The sequence below is a fragment of the Geotrypetes seraphini genome, chromosome 6, assembly GCF_902459505.1.
Source record: "Geotrypetes seraphini chromosome 6, aGeoSer1.1, whole genome shotgun sequence".
NCBI lineage: Eukaryota > Metazoa > Chordata > Amphibia > Gymnophiona > Dermophiidae > Geotrypetes > Geotrypetes seraphini.
In genome coordinates this window covers 64,527,027-64,550,341 of record NC_047089.1, presented here as the reverse complement: position 1 = coordinate 64,550,341, position 23,315 = coordinate 64,527,027, and the positions used below count along the sequence as shown (strand labels likewise).

At 43.5% G+C, this 23,315-nt stretch overlaps 1 protein-coding gene across 3 annotated transcripts in view; it reads right to left on the bottom strand.

Annotated features, from left to right (window-relative positions):
* RUBCNL (rubicon like autophagy enhancer) overlaps positions 1–21,588 on the bottom strand; it is an 84,920-nt gene extending 63,332 nt beyond the window's left edge. Inside the window, exons 1-3 of one of the 3 annotated variants that reach the window (XM_033950124.1) lie at positions 21,431–21,588; positions 4,454–4,549; positions 1,397–2,089 (exon numbers count right to left, since the gene is read on the bottom strand). In XM_033950124.1, the coding sequence (XP_033806015.1) occupies positions 1,397–2,089; positions 4,454–4,469 (709 nt within the window). In that variant the 5' untranslated portion in view covers positions 4,470–4,549; positions 21,431–21,588. Of the gene's footprint in view, positions 1–1,396; positions 2,090–4,453; positions 4,550–20,673; positions 20,796–21,430 lie in introns of those variants that run through there. The other 2 variants (XM_033950125.1, XM_033950126.1) reach the window with 2 other exon arrangements.
* Positions 21,589–23,315: the final 1,727 nt, after the last annotated feature.

The window sequence follows — 23,315 nt, the reverse complement described above, 5'->3', positions numbered from 1 at the left end:
AGTCTGGCCATACAACCCACCTCAAGACTGATAAAGTATGTACTACAATGTGGCCTAGATCTGTGGTTACAACTGAGGGAGGCCGTGCAAATAAAAATTTCTCAGGCTTATTCACTGTGGGTATCCTAAACACCACACACTCGTTTTTGAAGATTAAATACCGCAAAGTTAGGCCACATGGCAGGAAATACATTAGTCCTGGGATGTGTTCCGAGGACTGTTTTTAGAACCCCTGAATTAAAGTGATTTAAAAGACTACTCAACTTTGAAGGGCTTCTTGCTCCATGAATGCTACAGTGGCTGTATTCTGGTCAGATTGCACCCAAGATTGGGAGAGAATTTCTCAGCAAATAAAATCAGAGTCCAAGTATAAAACTCATTAAATGTATGTACAAAGGAACACAGTATCAAGATGATATTTTGCATGTCCGATTGTTGTTTCTATAAGTTACCGTATTTTTCGCTCCATAAGACGCACACAAGAATTGGAGGAGGAAAACAAGAATAAAAAAATTCTGAACCAAATTCTCCCTGCCAGGCTCTGCACCCTGTCCCCCTCCCTGCCAGGCTCTGTACCCTGTCCCCCCCTCTGGTGGTCTAGTGCTAGGCCGGGACAGGGCAGACAGGCCTAATGGCAGTCAGGCAGGCCTAGAAGCCTAGTGACAGGCAGGCCTAGTGACAGACAGGCAGGCAGGCCTAGTGGCAGGGATGGCAGGCAGGCAGGGCCCCCTACCCGGAGGCAGGCAGGATCCCCCTTACCTTAACTCCTCCGGCAGTCCAGTGCTGTAGGGCAGGAGCTTTCAGCCTCCTGCCCTTCCATCCGGCTTTCTCCCCAGGCAGCGGCAGAGTAGGAGCGGCAAGAAGGCAAGCGCGAGTTTTGCTTTGCCGCTCCGTGAATGGCGGTCCAGCGCTGAAGGGCAGGAGCTTTCAGCCTCCTGTCCTTCTCTCCTGCTGTCTCTCCCCGAGCAGCACCGGCAGAGTGGCAAGCAGGCAGGTGCGAGTTTCTCGCTTCCTGCCTTGTCCCGCGCCGCTCTGTGAATGGCTGCCCCAGTTCTCGCAAGAACTGGGAAAGCCATTCACAGAGCGGAGTGGGACAAAGCAGGAAGCGAGAACCTCGCACCTGCCTCCTTGCCACTCTGACGCCGACGCTCGGGGAGAGAAAGCTCCTGCCCTACAGCGCTGGACCGCCCGTACCGCCGGAGAAATGAAGGTAGGGGAGTGGGGGGTTAGTTTGTATTCGCTCCATAATACGCACCCTTATTTCCACCCACTTTTTTGGGGGGAAAAAAGTGTGTCTTATAGAATGAAAAATACGGTAGTTGGTTGTTTTTTTTAAATCTTAATAAATTATGATGTTTGCAACTCAAAACTGAGCATACAAAAAGACAAGCATTACCTTGCTGAACAGAGGGGCAGGACTGTGAATGTAGATGAATGCTGCTATTCTCCTTGGCTGTAGGGGGCACTGTGTTTGACTTCCCAATACAAGTTGCTGAAGTAGCAGGTAGATGTTTGAATCCAACAGTACAAGCAGTTTGCTCAAGCTGAAAATGCAGTGCTGATCTATTGAGTGAAGAAACCTTTAACACTCCAGTGTCCAAACCCTTACAAGATGTGCCGATTTTTGACGATAAGCTGGCACCACTCGATGTTTTCCCCATGGAACCATTGCATTTCAGAAGTGGGGATGTCCCCAGACATGACTGTTGTTCACAGGAAGCAACAAAGTTCTGGTTTAAAGAGAGATGGGGTAGTGAGCCCAGAGATGGAGATCCAGAAGAAACATTCTGTGTATTGTCCCAAGATGCTTTGTTTCTCGTTAATCTAATGTCCTGTTCATACAGACAACTTTTAATGCCATCTGTGTCACTGTCAAAGCCATCACCATCGCTACTGTCCTCCCAGCGCTCTGTGTCACTCTCTGCTGATGGGACGATATCACTGGTGGCTGGGCTCCCAAATATCCCAGATTTAAAGCCATCAGATGTGCTTAGTGCCGACATGAGAAGATCTTTAATAGTGGCTGTGCTGTCTGGATATGAGCCACGTCTTCCAGCATGTGCAATCACCGCTGGCCTGCAAAATTCTTCTGTTCAGGAAACAAAACAAAGAAAATGCAGCATTAGTAAAGAAAAAAAAAAAAATCCTTTCCTACCACAAATCTAGAATTCAACAGTGATCCCTACAGCAAACCTCTCATAACCCTTAACCAGTCCTCCACATAAAATGCAAATACTAAAAGTATACCCCCACAATTAATTCCTCTATAACAGGGGTGCCCACACTTTTTGGGCTTGCGAGATACTTTTTAAATGACCAAGTCAAAATGATCTACCAACAATAAAATTTAAAAAAAACCACAAAGCACACTGTACGCATAGAAAATGTTAATTATCATTCCTATTCCAGGGTTTTTCAAAGAGGTCAAAGCAGATGACTCTATACACTATCACCTCAGTAACAACCATACAAAAATAGACAAATATACCCCCCTCCCTTTTTACTAAACCACAATAGCAGTTTTTAGCGCAGGGAGCTGCGCTGAATGCCCAGCACTGCTCTCGACACTCATAGGCTCCCTGCGCTAAAAACCTCTATTGCGGTTTAGTAAAAGGGGACCTTAGTGTAAAATATAGACAGCAGATATAAATTCAGACACATTTTGATCACTAAATTTAAAATAAAATCATTTTTCCTACCTTGTCTGGTGATTTCATGAGTCTCTGGTTGCACTTTCTTCTTCTGACTGTGCATACAATCTTTCTTCGCTTCTTTTAGCCTGTATGCTTCCTCTCCTCCAGACCTCATTCCTTCCCCCAACTTTTCCTTCCTCTTCCCTGCCATTTGACATTTTCTTCTCTCTGTGTGCTCACCATCCCTCTTCCATTTCTGTACCTTCCCTGCCACTGCCATATCCAACATTTCTGTTTCTTTTCCACTGTCTTCTCTCCCCTCCATTATCATGTACACCATTTCTCCCTGCCCTTTACCCTATGTCCAACATTTCTTCCTCCTCTCCACCATATGCAGGATCTCTCTTCTCACCCCTTTCTACCTCTGTAGCATCTCCACCAATTCTTCCTCCCATCCCCCTGTCCAGCAGCTCCCAACCGATCCCCAACCCCACTTTGGGCTTCCTAAAGTAGGAGTGGTGTGGTGACTGGCTTGGTATAAGCAGCAAGGTGAACAGGCTTTTTGTGGCCTGGCTGCTAGGGCTTCCCTCTGCCACATCAGTAACATCATCAGTGATGCGGCAGAGGGAAGGACCTGGTGTGGCAGGCCAGGAGAAGCCTGTTCACAGCGTTGCTTCTGCAATCCGGTAACTGCCAACACTGCTGCTACTTTAGGACACCCGGAGGTATGTCAGGAGTCAGGACTTATTGAATCGGTGAGTCCGAATTTTTTTTTTTTTTTTAATTGAATCGAGGTGAATCAGGCAGCACTGCAGAGCAGATGCTCCAGTGGCTGTTAAAATGCATGTCTAGACAAAACAGAATTTGGATGGATAAAACTAAAAAAGAACTGAAGCCTTTTCAGTGGACTCTATCATTTAGAAAAATTTTATTTCAAAATAAACTCACCCTACAATCGTTATTTGAATACATCTCCTTTAAGATTAGAAAAAAAATTAAAGTTACACATTTATTTAGCAGGCATTATGTGCTTTATGTGAGCAAATCACCTCACAATTTTATCAAAAGGCATTTTCCATGTATAAAAGCAGACTTTAAATACAGAAAATCCCTTCTAAGATTAGCCCTAGCCCCCAGACTTGGAATAGAGAATGACACAGGGACATATTTTCCCATCCCGTCTCGGAGAGTTCTTTTTTCTGTCCCTGCAAGCTCTGTCCTCATCTACATAAGCCCCAAACACTTTAAAATCATAAGTGTTTGAGGCTTGTGCAATTAAGGCAGAGCTTACAGGAATGGGGTAAGAACAGGAACAGTGACAAGTCGTGGGGATGGGGAAATTTAGTTCCTACGGGGACAGGGAAAAATATGTCCCCGTGTCATTCTCTAACTTGGAACAAAGCTAAAAATGTGAACTTTTAAATCGAGTGGATGCTGGATCTGTTTGCAGCTCTCTAGATCTGGAGCCGAGACACCTGTTCTAGAGGCTTCCTGGATGAGGCACAGAAACCTTTAAACAGAAGACTAAGTCAATGTGATGCAAAACCAGCCACACATTTTAGAGTTACAGCTTTAGTTGGGAAATTCTGTTTCCTGTACTAGAATCATTAAGTAATACCTAGCAGTTTAGGGGAACTATACAATTTGATAGGCACATAGCCATCTTGGGTCAGCCAATGTAGGAGGGGGGGGAGAAACCCTTTTGCCTTCAATAGCCAAAATTTGAATTAAAAAAAAAAAAAAGTTACAATTCAGAATATTTCAATTTTTTTGTAACAGAGGAAAAACATTCAAAGGAAATGACTAGAAAGCATACATACCTGTAAGTACTGACATTTTGAAGGGTCCCAGATAGGGAAGCCCAAATAAAATCTGAAGGACTTGGGAGACCACGTTGGTTAGCTCGGCAAGCCCGTCTGTCAAATAAGACAGAAGAGGGTAAATACTGTGAACATTTTATAATGCTTAAATTACTACTACAATGGTAAGACAGTATTCCATATGTGTCAACCAATAGCAAGGAAGCTCTAAAAATGCTCGATGACATCACAATACGTTCTGTTCTCTGAGATTTCAAAAAGACTGAGCTGGTTTTTGAGATGTAGATGGTTGCTGCTTGTGGGATTTTTGCTGTCTCTGTATCTTCTGAGGAGGTCTTGATGAAGCAGCAGCCGTAGCATACCATCTTTTTTAAGATGATGGCTTTTGACTAGACCTGTTAAATTGTGATCTCTTAGTTTTATTAAGGGTATTCCAATTTTGCTCATGTTGTGTCAATTTTTGTGTAGCCATAAAGTTCCTCTCCAACACATGGATAAAAAAAATTATTTGTATCGGGAGGGATCTCTCCTGTCCTGGCCTATCAAAAGCCTACATCAAGTCGGGGGGGGGGGGGTGTCGGGTGATAGGACGAAACCCACATTTTTGGGCCCACAAATCTCATCCTATATTCGAGTATATATAGTACTTCTGCTGGTATCTTGTTTATCCCCCTCCACCCCTTTTCTGTTATCCCTGGTGGTCCAGCGGTGTTTGGGCAGGACCGCGCTCCTGCCCTGCGCACCTCCTTTTGAGCTTGTGGTGCACAGGCACGCAGGAGCGAGCTTCTGGAGCTCCCATGCAGACGTGCACCGCTAGCTGAATGGCTGCCACCAGTTCTCGCAGGAGCTCAAGAAGCTCGCTCCTGCATGCCTGTGCACCCCGAGCCCAGAAGGAGGTGCACAGGGCAAGAGCATAGTCCTGCCTGGATCACCAGGAATAACAGAAAAGGTACATGGGGTGGGGGGAGGGGAAGGTTAAAAAAAAAATTTGAATCAGCCAGGAGAAGAGAGGGATCTCTCCTGTCCCGACCTACCACTAGACCACCAGAGGTGGAAGAGGAGGGGGTACAGGGGCCAGTGCAGAGCCTGGCAAATGGTGAGGGGGGCTGGCAGGTCAGGGGGCTAGGTGCAGAGCCTGGCAGGGAGGGGGGGCTGAGTGCAGAGCCTGGCAGGGGAGGGCGCGAGGGAGAGGACACCGGGTACAGATCCCGGCAGGGCATGGCACTTGAATTTCAGCCCTCATCTTATATTCAAGTCAACCATTTTTCCTCTTTTTTTGTGGGGAAAAATGGGGGTCTTGACTCATATTCGAGTATATACGGTAATTGCAAAGCGTGATGGAGGCACATGAAAAGTATGAGCCAGTAGTTACTTGGTGCTAATCTGATAGAAATCTTAATTATATTAGATGAAAGATGCAAAAGCAGCAAGTAGTGGGAAGGGCAGACAGTCATGAAGGCTTTATAAAGCATAGTTCCCCTATAGTAACTAGGCTATAAAAAAAAAAAAAAAGTATCATCACTGGTTCTTCCTTCAATTGCATCTTTGCAGTCTCAGCTATCTTCCCTTAGAGTCTTATAGAACACTACCTATCTTAACAGCTGTAATGCTAATGTAGTCATAGGACTTGCAAACATCTGCAAGGCCGGAAAAAAACACACTAAAAAGGAGTCAATGAAAACAAGAAGGAAAATTTTTACTTTTCCTTGTTTTCAGAAAGAGCTAGAATAAAGGAGGAGGAGGAGGAGGAAATTCCCTGGTCCAATATTTTGTGTGTCAATTGTTTATTAAATGAAACAGAACATTACAAGACTGTAAATAATTCAAGAAAATCTTCCAAATTAATGTCTACAAATCTAGTGCAATTTTATTTCCACTTATAAATAAAATAAAAATTAAAAAAACCACACCAAACACACACAACACTATTCACTCCAACCACAACTCCCCATCCTACGTCCTTTCCTCCCCCTCCTCCCATTTGGACGTGCTCACAATGTGGGATATGTAACAGTCCAACAGTCTCTAGATATCTCCAAAAGGTTTATCCACTTACCTGAACCCCCTTGTTCCCCTATACTCCATCTTGATTAGAGAATGGATCACATTTCTCCAGCACAAGATGGGACGTGTTTATCCAAGCTCTCAGAATACTCTTTCCCCATGAGCAGACTGGATGGACCATTAAGGTCTTTATCTGCCATCATCTTCTATGTTACTTTGATCCAGATTTTCTGCCCCCACTGAGTCACTCTGTCAAGTCTAACTCTGGCAATCATCATCAATATGACAAGATTTTTAGGCCAAAAAAAGATGGCCCGAAAATTGGGGTCTTGGCTTATATTCGTGTCGGGGCTCACCATCCACCCTCCCAGACTTGTTGCAGGCCTCCACCGGGCCTGTCATAAAACATGGTGGGCCAGGACAGAAGGGATCCCTCCTGCCTCCTTTTCCAACTTTCACTTCTCTTCCATCTCCCCCATGTACCTTTCAATTCCCTGGTGGGGCAGCAATGAACTGAGGCAGGAGTGATCTTACTGCGCTCCTACCCCTTGAGAAGCCGCTAGCTGAATGCTCGATAAAGAACAAAGTAACCCATTCAGTCTGCCCAGCAGTGAGTTGTCCATTTTGAGTAGAGGTGCCCAATGCAGCTATTTAAACTCGTCAAAAACGGTTATCATGGCCTTTAGAATTTGTTCAAGCTATCCCAAAGATTTTCATGACTTACTACAAAATTTCTGTAATAATTTCTGGCAGATTAAAATCAATGTCATGGCATGCCTCCTAGTCCTATTGCTTTAGTACATAACCATTCCTTATCTTCTCCATGATGCGAGCTACAATTGTGTAGTATGTAATTTCAAAGGGCAAAAAGGGTAAAGGTGTATACATTCAAAGACCTCCATTCTGTGGGAAACCAATACCCCGCCAATATTCAAATTCATGACCAATGGTCCTCCCTGTTCTCAGTCAGGTCAGTGGATCCATTATATATACAGTACTTCCCTGATATTTGCGGGGGTTCCATTCCAGGAACCCCCACGAATCTAGAAAAACTGTGAATATGGTTTTTCAGGGGGGAGCCTGAAGAGGGCAGCAGGAGAGCAGCCGGAGCGCCGCGAGTGCAGGAAATCACTTGCGGTATGTTCCGACCGCCTCTTCCTGCACTAAGTCGGGCCTTATCCAATCAGGAGCTACATGTCAATGCCCGGGACCGCCAACCGCCAACAACCGGGGGAACACTGTACTGTATAAAGACAAACTGCAGACCTCACAGGATATCCTTAAGAAAGCCACAGCATGATGGCTGAAACATCAGTTTCTACCTGACGAAACACAGTGAGACCTGGAAACCTTCAACAAATGGCCATGGATTTCATATATCACCTTTCTGTGGGCTTACAAACTGTTTTCATACCTGGGGCAATAAAGGGTGAAGTGAATTGCCCAGGATCACAATTTTAGTTTTTCATACAGGCACACTTTACCCTCCCCCCCCCCAGTCAAAGGCATACAAAGCAAAAAAATAAAAATAAAATTATGACAGACTATTAGTCACCCGAGCAGTGAGACTAGACCACCACCTCTCCAATCTGCTGATCACAATACCCAACTACAAAACCTTCAGGGAAAGAATTGAAAATCATGTTATTCAAGAAATTTGTCAAATAATCTAACTAAACCTTTTCAACTCTTCCCCCAGATCCCCAATGCATATTCTATCAACCTTGTAGTCTCTCTAGGAATGCCCAGGCCAATTCTTTTGTAAGCCACCTAGAACGGAAAGGTATTGGTGGGATAGAAAACACCAATGTAATGTAATTTATTTTATCACCGCTGTGGTTTTCTTTACAATTTACTTATGTAATAAAATAAAAATTGTCTATGAACTTGTTCCACACCATTTGATTTTATTAGTCACCTCTTCTCTAAATCTTTATAAGAAAGCTGATCGATTTTCATTTTTGACTCTCTTCTCTAGACCTCGTCTAGTTCTGCAGCTGAATTGGGTGACAGAAGAATTACATACATTTCTATTTAACAAGGACAAAGAAATCACAAGACGACAACCTGGACAATATTTTTCATCTCCTGAGACTCTACATATAACTAAAATTCGATCTTAAACTTATACAGTTCTTAGAAAAGCATTGAAAAGCTCCTCGCAATAAGACCTCACCTAGCATACTGTGATAGAAGTGACTTCACACACACACACACTATTGCAGACCTCTGAAATCCCTGGAAATTTTTTTTTAGTCACGCTTTTTCTACCAATTACAAAAACTGTGTGTTTTGAAGGGCCTTGGGACACATTTATGACTTAATGACATGCCTCACTTTCAGCCCTTATCACTCACAAGGTTCCTGTCAAGACACTAGAATGTCAAAGGGTCATGTCACCAATTCTCTACAAACTGAAGGTCTGTACTACAAAACCAATTATATAGCCTTTTTCCTGGAAAAGGATAATGTATGCCTGTGTTAATATCAAACTAAAGTCTTGTAACCAACAGCCTACTAAACATGCAACCAGAGGTTAAAAATGCAAAAAGCTGCAGAGGAGAACGAGTCTGCCTTGATTTCTCTTGATTGCAAATTGACCACCTCCACATACGGTAATTCAGTACATAAAGTCTCAAAATGGCTGCCAACTGCTTTGAAAGAAAGGATTTTCACTGTGAGCCCAAATAAGCTAGTGCAGAAAGCTACTGCAAGCACAAGTGTATGGTTACCATACACATTACTGAGAAGAGAATGCACACAAGGTTTCAGCGCAGAAACTAACTCAGGCAGTACATCAAAATTAGGTATTCTTCCACAATGCACAGAAGTAATCAGGCGACTAACGTGTGCACAAGAAAAGAAATTCACCATCTGTTTCGAGGCAGGAGATAGTCAAGAGATGGGGCCTTTGTGAGAGAGGAAGGAGTGGGCATCCCTCCTGCCAATCTAAAAAAAGGTATGGAATGAGGGGGTGTTGGGGTTCAGGTCCCGGCAGGATGGTGCAGACTTTTTTTTTTTTTTTAATGGGTGTAGCTGCACACAGCAGCTACCGGCAGCTCTAGAGCTGCCAGGAAACTTCCACACCGATTATTCAGTGCTGGGGGATGTCCCCATTAGTTCATCGCAAGGAAAGCTCATTTAAATACTAATAAGCTCTTTGCGATGCATTTGCATAGGATTCTCGATGGTTGCTTCAAGGATTGGTAGCAGCCATGGAGAACCCTTTTGTGCTTCAGGAGGAGAGTTTTCCAGTAAAACTGTTTTAACAAGTCTTACTGGCACAGAAAACCTTTTGTCCATTGAGGTCTTATTTTGTTAGATCTAATCCGTCTGTTTTGCTCTTATTTTGTTCTGACTTTTTAATATTTTATGTAAGTAACTTTTTGTAAACCATTTTGGAAAAAAAAACATAGAAATTTTAAAATTAAATAGCCACTACGAAGGCGCGCTAGCGGGGTTAACGCGCACGACTTTAATCACGCGTTAACCCCCGCGCTGGTCTAAAAACTACCGCCTGCTTAAGAGGAGGCGGTAGCGGCTAAGCACGAGGTATTACGCGCGTTAAACCGCTACCGTACTTTTGTAAAAGGAGCCCTCCGAGTAGTTATGTGTTACGATTGATATGTTTACCTGCCCACAAGCAGCCTTTCAGATCAGTGAGCTCTAAATATTTTTAAAATTATTTCTAAAGCTTTGGCCAATAGCCATCACCATACGACATAATTGCTAATTCAGTTTCTCTGCTGACCTTGTGGTCCGAGAAGTTTAATCCAGAGTTTTCCCCAGCCACTTACTAAAAGACTTAAGACAGATGTATTAAAGAATTTTTCCGCTCACTGACAGAATAAGGAAAAGTCTTTGGTACACCTGGCCCCTAGTTCTTAAGGCTGACAATGAATAACAATCTGCAGTGCTTCGTGGATTGGCTTGTATTTACCTCGGGTTAAGCTACAACTATTTGTTTTTGTAGTTTCAGTGCAGCATTTATCATCGTTCCCTGGTGGATGTGCACACATCAGCACTCAAAGTGACACAGAGGAAACTATGCAAATACTTGCACACAACTACTTCCTAACGTTAATATTAGCAAACTACAGCAAACATGTAATGTTTTTTTTTCATGCTGCCCATGCCTGAATTCATTTTAATTGGGGGTCAATTACAGTTATATGTTTCCCTCTTCGGCCCTTTTTTTAACATATTTTGACTACACTGCGTGGTTCAGATACTACACTATCAAGTTAGACAGAGCTGTGCCAAAGCTAATATTTTCCAGTAAACTTATGGACACAGCCAAAAATATTTTCACCCCCCCCTGCTCCCACTTTCGGCTGTAACACCAGATCTGAGTAAAAAAGGCAATATCCCAGAAATAAAGAAAAATGGGGAGACCCAATGATCCATAGTGAAAACAATCCACCAATGAAAACAAAAGCAAAAACTGTGGATACAGATGTTCTGGAGATAATTTATTAAACACTGACATATAAAACCATGAAAATTCAATTTAAAAAAGTACAATGATAAAAAATAAAAATACAGTGATAAAAATCCTACCGGACCCTACACGGTCTGTGTTTCGGCGAACATGCCTTCCTCAGGGGTCCAATGGTTTGCAAACTCACATATAAAGAATTGGACTGAAAACAGTCTATTGTCTTTAAAACTGTGAGCAAAGAGCACCGCAGACAAGTTGAAGTAGCAAAAAAAAAAAAAAAAAAAATGCTAAGGAGGAAGGCGTGTTCGCCGAAACACGGACCGTTAGGGTCCGGTTGGATTTTTATCACTGTATTTTTTATCATTGTATTTTTAAATTGAATTTTCATGGTTTTATATGTCAGTGTTTAATAAATTATCTCCAGAACATCTGTATCCACAGTTTTTATTTTCATTGGTGAATATCCCATAAATAAAAATAGTGAATCAAACTGTGTATCGCAGCAACATTCCAGGTCTTTAAGAGCAAACGGCAAGGCAGCGAGCTGCTAGAGATACCTAATAGGATTAAACTACAATCACATTTTAGAGCAGGGGTGTCCAACCTGCGGCCCAAGGGCCGTATGCGGCCCCGTGAAGTATCTTGTGCGGCCCCGGTCGAGGTCAATGCAGTGTTTTCCTCTGCTGCCCCCGGGTGTTTACTGTATTGCCGGCTCCCTCCTCTGTCTTGCTGCAGTGTTTGTGCGGCCCCAGAAACATTTTTTCCGGCCAATGCGGCCCAGGGAAGTCAATAGGTTGGACATCCCTGTTTTAGAGCTTTCAAGATTGTTGGCCCAAACTTATGGAATTCAATTCCTTTTAATACAAGGACATTCATGTCTTTGCCTTGCTACCCCACGTTGGCGGGTCTCTGTTTTTTAAGAAAAAAATTGATAATGGAAAGGGATGATTTGTTTATTTTAATTGTAGTACAGTACTCCCCCGATAATTGCAAGGGTCCCGTTCCAGGAACCCCTGTGAATCTTGAAAAACCACAAATACGGTTTTTCATGGGGGAGACGCGGGGACAGGCAACAACATAGCAGCGGCAGCCACTGCCCGGCCTGTCAGCAAGTCTGAAGAAAGCTGAACAGAAAAGCATGCGATTCGGGCACCTCACAGGAGGTACGCGCTCCAGCGAAGAATCTCGGACCTGCTGTGTGCACACAAGGCAAGAAATCCAGTGGGGGGGAGACAGGAGAGGGCAGCTGGAGAGGCAGGAGAGAGCAGCCGAAGCGCCTGCGAGTGAAGGAAATCACTCGCGGTATGCTCCGACCGCCTCTTCCTGCACTAAAGTCGGGCCTCACCAATCAGGAGCTGTGCGTCAAAGCAGTTCCTGATTGGTAAGGCCCGACTTTAGTGCAGGAAGAGACGGTCGGAGCATACCGCGAGTGATTTCCTTCACTCGCAGGCGCTCCGGCTGCTGTCTCCTGCCTGGTCATTCACAGTCGCAGCCTCTCGCGGTCCTGATCATTTGTGGTCGGAAAATAACGCGAATGACCGGGACCGCGAATGACGGGAGAAGTACTGTATACATTTTCTATTGTTTCATTATAACTCGCTTCAGGCTGCTTGGTAACACAAGAAATGTAAAGTCTGGATTTTATTATAGTTTGAGAGGAAGTATGATGCACAATTCCAGCAGTTGGGGTTAGCAAGGGAGATATAGATAACAGTGACTTTCCAGATACAGGAAATGTGTAAGGAGAGAGAAGATGGATATGCAGGAACTTCAGAGGAGAATGAATTTGTAGATAGCAATACAAGCTCAAACTGGACCTCACCAAGTCATCCCACTGACCTTTCCTATCCCAACACACGGTATCAGATAAAGACCACTTAACAACTATTTCTTTCTATAGCACTACCAGGCACACACAGCACTGTACATTGTACATGCAAGAGATTGTAAGCTCTTCTGAGCAGGGACCATCTAATTATGACAAGACACACAGAATGGGGTAGGGGCTATGAAGGGAATGACAGACAGATATGATGGTTGTGTCAGTGTTTAAACGCAGATTCAAATAAGTGGGTTTTTAGCCTGGCTTTGAATACCGCCAGAGACGGAGCCTGACATAGCGAGCCAGGCAGGTTGTTCCAAGCATAAGGCACGGCAAGGTAGAAGGTACGGAGAGGGGAATTAGTGGTAGAGAAGAAGGGGGGGTAAAGAGACGAGGGACTTGTCTGATGAGCAGAGTTCCCAGAGGGGAGTATAGTGAGTAACAAGAGAGGAGAGATAACGAGGAGCTGCAGAGCGAGTAAAAAGAGTTTGAATCATATGCGGAGAAGGACTGGGAGCCAGTAAAGTGACCTGAGGAGAGGAGCAATGTGGGTTTAACACTTAAACCAAACTAAACCTTAGTTTGTCCTGAGTCATCAACCAAGAGGAGCTCAACTCGTTTTACAATAATGTAAAACATAATACATAAATTTGACAAGAAAAAGTAGACTGAAATAGTTAATTTCCAAAATGTTTAGCAAACAAAAAAAGTTTTCAGAACTTTCTGGAATAAAGCAAAACAACCTAAACTTCTTAATATAAGCGGTAAAGCATTCCAGAATTTGGTTAATTTAAAAGCAAAAGACTAACTAAATCTCTTAAAGGTTCTGTTTTTACCACTGAGAGAGGGAAATGTAAGTTTTAATTTTTGAGAACTTCTGGCAAGATGAGATCTATGAACATTCCAGTCTAAAGGAATCAAAGTGGCAAAAATGCCAAAAAGGATCTTAAATGCAATACAAATACACTTAAATTGAATTCTGAGATACACTGGAAGCCAATGTAATTCCTTGAGCAGAGGGGTTACGTGATCAAATTTACTCTTACCGAAAATAGGTTTAGCTGCAGTGTTCTGTATTAATTGATAGCGTAGCTGGTTTTAAGAAAGATTTGGACAAGTTCCTGGAGGATAAGTCCATAGTCTATTATTGAGAAAGACATGGGTGGAAGCCACTGCTTGCCCTGAATTGGTAGCATGGAATATTGCTACTCCTTGGGTTTTGGCCAGGTTACTAGGTACCTGGATTGGCTACTGGGCTTGATGGACCATTGGTCTGACCAAGTAAGGCTATTCTTATGTTCTTAAGTCTCTGCAGACTGACCTTTGAAAGACCCAAATACACTAAATTGCAGTAATCCAGCCTTGACAAAATGATTGATTGAACCTATACAGAGAAGTGTTGTTGGTGAAAAAGTGCTCTCACTCTTCTCAGAGCACAGAGGCTGAAAAAAAAAACACTTTTTAATAAGCAAGTTTACAATAGTTGGTCCTTAAATGTAAGTGAAGAATCGATAACAATACCTAGTATTGACGAGGAAAACTGAATTATCAAAGATTCTCCTGAGTCTAAGATCACAGCAGAAGGGAGAGAATCTAACTTTGAGCCAAGCTATAAAAGCTTAGTCTTTTCAGCATTTAATTTCATCTGGAACATTGTCACCCAGGACTGAAGTTTAGTAATACTAGGCAGTTGGTATAAACCCTGGGCAGGCTATCAGAACTTCTGTTGCTTATGAAATATCATTCCATTTGGGTTTAGCTCACACTTAGCAGTAGCTCCAAATAGAATTCCAGTCTTGTACGCGAGGCAATGGAGATTGAAGTGCGATCACAAGCAGCAACAGTGGGATTTCAATCTAGCTTCCTCGATTGTCAGTCCAATGCTTTGACCACTAGGCTACTCCTCCAGCCTCTACAATCCTGGATGAGATGCTGTGCATTTTTCACATTCAACTGTCTAAAAAGCACAATTACAGATTGTGTTTGTTACACTAATCCAACTCAACACAATATGCTCTACAGCAGTGGTCTCCAACTTTGTCCTAGAGGACCACCAGGCCAATCGGGTTTTCAGGCTAGCCCTAATGAATATGCATGAGAGAGATTTGCATATAATGGAAGTGACAGGCATGCAAATCTGCTCCATGCATATTCATTAGGGCTAGCCTGAAAACCCGATTGGCCTGGTGGTCCTCCAGGACAGGGTTGGGGATCACTGCTCTACAGTGTTTCCAAGTCAGTCCTGGAGTACCTCCTTAAAAAATCTTACCAGTCAAGATATCCCAAATTAATATGCACAAAATATATTTGCATATAATAGAGACAGTATATGCAAATCAACTTAATGCATATTCACTGTGGATATCCTGAAAACCTTACTGGAAAGAGGGTCCTGTATATACTTTAATATAAACCAAGATTTTTGGGCCAAAAAATGGCTCAAAAATGGGAGTCTTGGTTTATATTTGGGTTAGCACCCCCCTGTCCCTCCACCTCTCCTCCCTCCCAGACCTGTTGTAGACCTCTGCAGGGCTGCTGTAAGACATGGTGGTCCAGCGATGAGCAAGGACAGGAGAGATCTCTCCCATCTCCTGTTCCGTCTGACTCTTAAGTACTTTTATCTCTTCCCAACTCTCTGGCGTACCTTTTAAATGCCTGGTGGGCCAGAGGTGCGCCTGACAGGAGGGATTCTTCCCATCTCCTGTCCGACTCGGAGAACTTTTACCACCCTCCCACCTCCCCTGCATACCTTTTAAATGCCTGGTGATCCAGCGGTAGGCTGGGACAGGAGGCTTCCCTTCCCTCCCCTCTCCTAGCCGACTAAGAACTTTTTACCTCCCTCCCACCTCCCTGACATATGTTTTAAATCCCTGATGGTCCAGCGGTGAACTGGAGCCAGAGTGATCTTCCTTCACTCCTGCCCAGAGGAGAACCGCTAGCTGAATCTAATCTAATAGATGTGTGTCGCTCATACCTATTCAGACTCTAGGCGACTTACATAGAGAGGTTAGAAGGGGTCGTAGAAAGCTTAAGGAGGTGGTGGGCCTTGAAAAAGTGAGGAGGAGAAGAGGGGAGCAAAGAAAGACTCGGTTGTCAGAAGGGGAGACAACTATGTTAATAATAAGAGGAAAGGATCATTCCTGAGAAAGGCGTGTTGGTTCAGCTGTCAAATAGTAGGGTTTTCAGCTTCTTCCGGAATGACGTGTGGTTGGATTCTTTTCTGATTATGACTGTTAGGTCATTCCAGGCCTTTACTCCCATGAAGGTAAGCATTGAGTGGAACATAAGAACATAAGAAATGCCCTCACCGGATCAGACCTTAGGCCCATCTAGTCCGGCTACCTGCACACGCGGAGGCCAAGCCAGGTGTTCCCTGAGGAAGACCTTGTTTACCCGTATCCCTCAATGTGATTTGCAAGAAGGTGAGCATCCAACCTGCCCTTGAATCCCAGAATGGTGGTCTCTGTCACAACCTCCTCCAGGAGAGCATTCCAAGCATCCACCACTCGCTGTGCAAAACAGAACTTCCTGACATTTATCCTGGGCCTGTTGCCCCTCAGCTTCAGCCCATGTCCTCTTGTCCGAATCACATTTGACAATGTGAATAACGGTGTTTCTTGCTCTATTTTATCGAATCCTTTTAGTATTTTAAAAGTCTCTATTGTATTTCCTCGCAGTCTTCTCTTCTCAAGGGTGAAAAAGCCCAGTTTCCCGAGGCGTTCCTTATAGCTTAAATTCTCCATACCTTTTACTAGCTTTGTGGCTTGCCTCTGCACCCTTTCCAGCATGGTTGTATCCTTCTTTAGGTAGGGAGACCAGTGTTGGACACAGTATTCCAAGTGTGGTCTGACCATTGCTCTGTAAAGCGGCATTATGACGTCCGCCGATCTACTCATGATTCCTTTCTTTATCATTCCCAACATCCTGTTTGCCTTCTTCGCCGCCGCTGCGCATTGAGCCGACGGCTTCAGGGTCCAGTCTATCAGTACCCCCAGATCCCTTTCTTGTTCGCTCTTGCCCAATGTTACACCTAACATTTTATATTCATGTTCCTTGTTTTTCCTGCCCAGGTGCATCACTTTGCATTTGTTTATATTAAACTTCATCTGCCATTTTTCCGTCCATTTCCCTAGCTGGTTCAAATCTCTCAGGAGTTCTTCGCTGTCCTTTTGTGACCCAACAGTCCGACATAGTTTAGTGTCGTCCGCAAACTTAATTATATTATTTGTTGTTCCCTCCTCCAGATCATTAATGAAGATATTGAATAAGATGGGCCCAAGAAACGAGCCCTGGGGCACACCACTTGTTACTTTCTCCCAGTCTGAGAACTTCCCATTTATGCCCACCCTCTGCAATCTATTCTCCAGCCATTTGCCTATCCATCTTAGTATATCCCCTTCTATTCCATGGCTTTGTAGTTTCCTCAGAAGCCTTGCGTGTGGAACCTTGTCGAACGCTTTCTGGAAGTCCAAGTATATTAAATCCACTGGGTCACCGCTATCGATTTCTTTGTTCACCTTCTCAAAAAATTGAAGCAAATTCGTCAAACATGACTTCCCCTTCCTGAAGCTGTGTTGACTGACTCATCAGGTCGTGATTTTCCAGGTGTTGCACTATGCTATCCTTGATTAGTGCTTCAACCATCTTCCCAGGAACCGACATAAGACTCACAGGTCTATAGTTGCCCGGTTCTCCTCTCGATCCTTTCTTGAAGATTGGGATGACATTCGCTATCTTCCAGTCATCTGGTATTTGCCCAGTTCTAATTGACAAGTTAGCTAGGGATTGCAATAGTTCACCGATTTCTACCTTGAGCTCCTTTAGCATGCATCTGTAGTGGAGATTTTTTGTAGAAGGCAGATTTAGTTGTATTCTGTTTATGATTCTCGCAGAGGTGGACCAGGCCTCTGAGAATAATGGGATGAGGGGAGTGGCTGAGTTTCCATGGATAATATGGTGTAGGATGCAGGATATTTTGAAGAGTATCCGTGATGAGAAAGGTAACCAGCCAGTGTAGTTGTTTGAAGAAGGATGTCCTCATCTGCACAAGCCTCAAACACTTTAAAATCATAAGTGTTTGAGGCTTGTGCAGTTTAAGGCAGAGCTCGCAGGGATTTTGATATTCCATGGGGAAAGGAAAAAATTGGTTCCCGGGTCATTCTCTACGTTGTAGGAAGTAGATTTAAAGAACAAGGTCTAAACTTACAGAAAAGATCTGAAATACAGGATAAAGTTATTCATAAAGACACAGAGTGAGGGAAAATCATAAGAAAAATATCAAACGGGGCAATTCTATAAATTGGTGGTTTCAGTTTAGGCACCCCAATGCCATGCATTTAGCCCCAATTCTAACATGGCATCTTGGCACCAAGATTTCATTACAGAATACTAGCCTATGTCGGCATTGGTGCACCCTCTTACGCCATGTCAATTAGCAGACATAAGCTGGAGCGCCAAATGATGTGCATAATTTATAGTATTCTATAGACTACAGGTTTACTGGGAGATTTGCTACGACTCATCTTTGCTACGCCCTCTCGCAATCGCCTTATAGAATAGCATCTGTTGCATAAAGGTTCCGGCACTCAATGGTACCTTTGATGTGCTTATGTTTGTTTATTTACACAGTCTTCAGGTTCAATGACACACGAGCTACAGGATCAATAAGATATGACTTAGAGAATTGAGATGGTTTTGATGACACACATGATAAGGGGAAACTAAGAAAGAACATGTGGTGCAATCCTCTAAGCGCCAGCCTATAGAATTGCCCCGAATGTTTCTGAATCTCTCTTGGGGCTCTGTAAGGTCAATCATCGTACAATTAAAACAGTTTGGCATCACCAAGACACTGCCTCATTTCAGGCTGCCCCTCCATAGTCAGTAGCCATGGGTTAAGGAGATTTTTGAGGCAGGCCTCCGTAAGGTCCAAGATTGCTTTAAAGAACTACCAAGGTTGGTGGCAAAGAACGGGGGAAATGTCTTGAAATTGTTGGAGCAGTCAACTGTACCACTAACATGGTTGCTACAGAAGTGTGTTACGAAAGCAGTCACTGCTCCGTGTACAGTCAATATATTGTATCTGGAAAATATAGAGCTCCTTTTACTAAGCTGCAATAGCGGTTTTAGCGAGCGCATTGAGCTGGCGTTAATTCTAGCCACTTAACGCAGGTTTAGCGCGCGCTAAAAATGCTATCGCAGCTTAGTAAAAGGAGCCCATAGTGGTCTTTTTTTTTTTTAAACCAGCTCAGCTATGTAGTTTTTGGATGGACAGGCATCCAGTACTTGGAACGGAATACAATATGAACAGGGATTATATTATTAGGTTGCAGTCATAATAAACTTTTTAAATTAACATAGGGTCCATTGACAAGTTTTGTTAACTCTGATTAGTTGGATTATGCCTTTATTTCTTATTTGATTGCACATCCAGGGAGGGTGGTAATATATTTTGATGTATTCATTGATTGCAAGTGCTGTTTATGACAGGGGTCTCCAAAGTCCCTCCTTGAGGGCCGCAATCCAATTGGGTTTCCAGGATTTCCCCAATGAATATGCATGAGATCTATTAGCATGCAAATAGATCTCATGCATATTCATTGGGGAAATCCTGAAAACCCGACTGGATTGCGGCCCTCAAGGAGGGACTTTGGGGACCCCTGGTGTATGCATACAATCAATATCACTTTGTTTTTGTTCTCGAATTAGGATGGGGAGGTATATTTTATAGGATTCTTAGAACAGGTTGTAAGTGCTGTCTATGAAGTTAATTGTATGTATATTTTAATGAACTGTTCTCGAATTGAAAATTAATAAAGATTTATAATAGAAACCGTTTCTAGTATCTCATATGTTCATTAGTCTCACTTTTTTTATATAGTCACATCTCCCCCCCCCCCCCCGTTATGTGGTCTATTATGTCTTTGTATTATGGGTGATTATTTCTTTGAATACATTTGGATAATCATTGGCTGTTTTTCAGTACAAAGTATTTTGCTTTGTGTATACACGGTAATTGGAAGTATATAAATAAATAAGAAAGAAGTCACAACTGCAGCGATTCATTTGAGACGCACCAGAGGGAAGCCTGCTGGGTGGTGCAGACAGTGAAAATGAATTGCTGAGGCCGTCTGAGGTATGCCGGGGAGGAGGTTCAGACAGAGACAGGGGTAGATACCAGGCCACTGATTGAGGAAAAGAGAAGGGTTTGTGGTACCACCGCTGAACAGGCCTATAACCACCCAATCCTACCTGCAGCTATGCCAATTGAAGGTGCAATCAAAAATTTTTAATCAAATGATTAATTGCAATTAAAAGTTTTTAAAAGACCAACTACCTGGACACAAATTAAGGAGTTTGCTCAATATTGGGGGTGCTCAGCACCCACAGAGCTGGCTATTATATCTTGAGCTATACTGCCAAGAATGGGCAAGAACTGAACCATCAGCTGGTTAAACACTTATCCTAAACAATTTAGGAGTGTGAAGAGTTAAATAATAAAGATTTTGTAATATTTTTTCCAAATTATTCCTGCAATATTTCTATTACTATTCTTTCATCTCATCAAGTAAAAAAAAAAAAAAAATAACTCTTGCATTTTAAAGTTATATTTAGACAACAGCATATGAAAACTGAAGGTGTGAAGACTTTACAAGACTCTGTAGATAAGCAAATACAACATCTCTCCTACACTAGTGATCTAAACAGATATCAAATACCGATGAGGATATGACCCCCAAATCCAGTTGCCTGGCTCTCTAAGGCCACCAGAATGAACAGAGCCAGTGCACTCTAGGTGAACTTTCAGCCTTAATTAACTTTAAGGTACCATACTTTGTAAACATTAAATCTTTGCTTTCTGTGTAAGCATGAGAGTTATTTCCAAAAGATATTTACTCAGTTAAATGAGCAATTTGAAAACTGCCTACCCTTCATGCGAGTAAAAGTACCTACCGATGTTCTTTGAGTTTCTGTGGTTACTTTTTTGCTGCTCCTCAGAAACCCTGCCGCCGCCCTAGGCACCGCCTAATCTTGCCTAATGGTTGTGCCGGCCCTGAAGCAGGTTCCCAAGAAGGCTGATTTCTAGAAAGCTATGGGCTTGCTGTTTCTAAGCCACCTGGCCATGAATGGGAAACGAAAGATAACTTAAGCAAAATTATTTTAATGTCAGGGGCTATAGCAAGAGTAACCAATTTCATTTCAAACATGATGAAAGTCACGAAAATTTTTAAGAAACAAAAAAAAAAGGAAGTAATAAGAAACGAAAAGTCACAAAACATATCATTTTGCAGAAGTTAGCTAGCATCGCTGCCATTAGGTCATTCCATCGTCTCACTAGTCCCCTTATATCCAGTTTAAAGTTAATCCAGTAAATAAATAAAGCAAGTTTATCGCTCTGATTTTCTTTGTTTACCTTCAAGGTAAGCACGTTATGTCTAGTGCTGACAAAACATTGCCTGCAGATGTTCCTTTTGCCAGGAGATCCTCATGTGCTCCCTCCCTAAACAACTACGGGAAGGCAAAAGGTAAAGGACGGATTTGCAGGATCCCCCCGGGATCCTCTTATACAAAGATTTAAAAAAAAATCTGCACTTTTTTGTTGCAGCCCCCTTGGAAGATTCCAAACTACCTGCACTTTTACCGCTTCCATGCTGCCGAAGCTACCCCTCCCTCCATTTCCCTCCGTTTAGTAGTTTCTGGCTTCACCTACTTTACAAGCGAAGAGACCCGAGATTCCCGTCTTCCACCGTGCCCGGGGTTCCGGCGATTTCCGTCTATTGCGGGGCCATGACCCTAACCCCCAGTATCTTCAAGCAGCGCTCTCTCCTCGAGACTATACAAAAAGTTAGGCAGCGGCTCTGCCGTCTCCAGTCCCCGCCCCGTAAAACTTAAGGGGGAGGAGCCTAACCCTTCCTCACCGCCCACCACAACATTTCCCTGGGAACGGCGCCCGAACACGCCCTCGAAAGCTCGGGCCAATCAGCGCCTCGCATGCAAAGTTACAAACCTTGCACTTGACGCCCTAGGGAGCGGGCGGGATGCGTTTTTATGAGAGAAAGGCGCGTTGCAGAATATGTTTTGTATTTGTTGGGTTATTGTGCCGCTGAAGTTAGAGGAAAATGTGCAGCCTTCGTGTTGTTGTTCTCGTCATTTGTCAGAGCCTCCTTAAAAATGTCGTGACATCGAGCCCCCAGTATTTCTGGACAAGGATTAGGAAACATTCACCTCCTGCTTCCCAAGACACGCTCTGTAGTACAACATGTTTCTGAAAGTCCCCTTACCAGTAAAGGATCACATGATGCATCTCAACATATGAGCTTAATCTCCTTTTAGTGAAATCAAAGACACACTTTACCTGTGTCTTTTTAAGTGAATCCCAAGTCCTGGTCCATAGCACAGTCTTTGTTTTATTTCTACCCCCCCCCCCCCCCCCAGTAGTATATCCTAGGACGTTTAACAGATAATATGAAATAGGCCAATGATTTCCAAACTTTCTCAGGTCTGCACTCCTAGGCTACACATTTCCTCTCTGATCTTTCCCCTCCCCAACAGCATCAGGCCCTGATATCAAAAAACTCACCATGCTTTTAATAATTGACACTAATGAAGTTGCTTGAACATCTATCCTCATTTTCAAATCGGGCAATTTACCAGCACCACAGCGACCCCACAGAATTTTAACAGCAATTTTAGAGCATCTGGGGCTGAGTCCTACCACGGGTGCCATCTTGGTGAGAGCACAGGCACCCGTCCCCCTCCCCCCATACCTCTGTAACATTCCTGGCGCGAGCAGCAACCCCCTAACTGCTGTCGCGCCAGCGTCAGATCTTCCTCTGACATCACTTCCTGGACCTGGACCAGGGAAATAAAAAAAGTACAGGAGAAGGTAAGGGACAAGTGCAGGGAGGGGGGTGGAGAGGAGGAGGGGTGTCTCACCCTTAGCAAGATGGCACCCAGGGTGGACCACCACCACCCCTCCTTTACTACACCACTGGTAAAGTAGGTATTTACCTGTCCCCAGAGGACTGACATTCTAACTTGTATCTGAAGCAACAGAAGGTTAAGTGACTTGTTGAAGATCACAAGGGGCATCGGTGAGGTTTGAACTCTGTTTTTTGTAGTGCAATCGGTAGGTCACTTTCCTTCTGTAGCCATGACCTAAGTTCAAATTCCATAATGGGATTTCTGTCAGGTAGTCAGCCCAATCTCACCAACTCAGCCATCCATCCACATTTATTTTGCAAATGAACGTCCAGCCTTGGCTGGAAAGTAGATGACTGGGGAAGGCCAATGACTAACCACCACATTAAGAGTCTGCCAAGAAACTGTCACAAAGTGGCAACCCCCATACCTTTTTTCATTCTCTAAACTACTTTATTCCTCAACTCTATATCAATAGTTTTTGAAGGAGCCCATTTCTTTTGAGGAAGGAAAGATTGTTGCAGTATGGAAGCCTAAGAGAACAGAGGAAGGAATGTTTGAGACATAATACAACCATTTCCTCTTCTGCAGTGCTTTTTTAATGCAAAGCCTGGGGGTCAAAGGCAGCCCCTGGAGACCCCCCATTGTCTTTCTGTTTTCTTTTTCTGCTACTC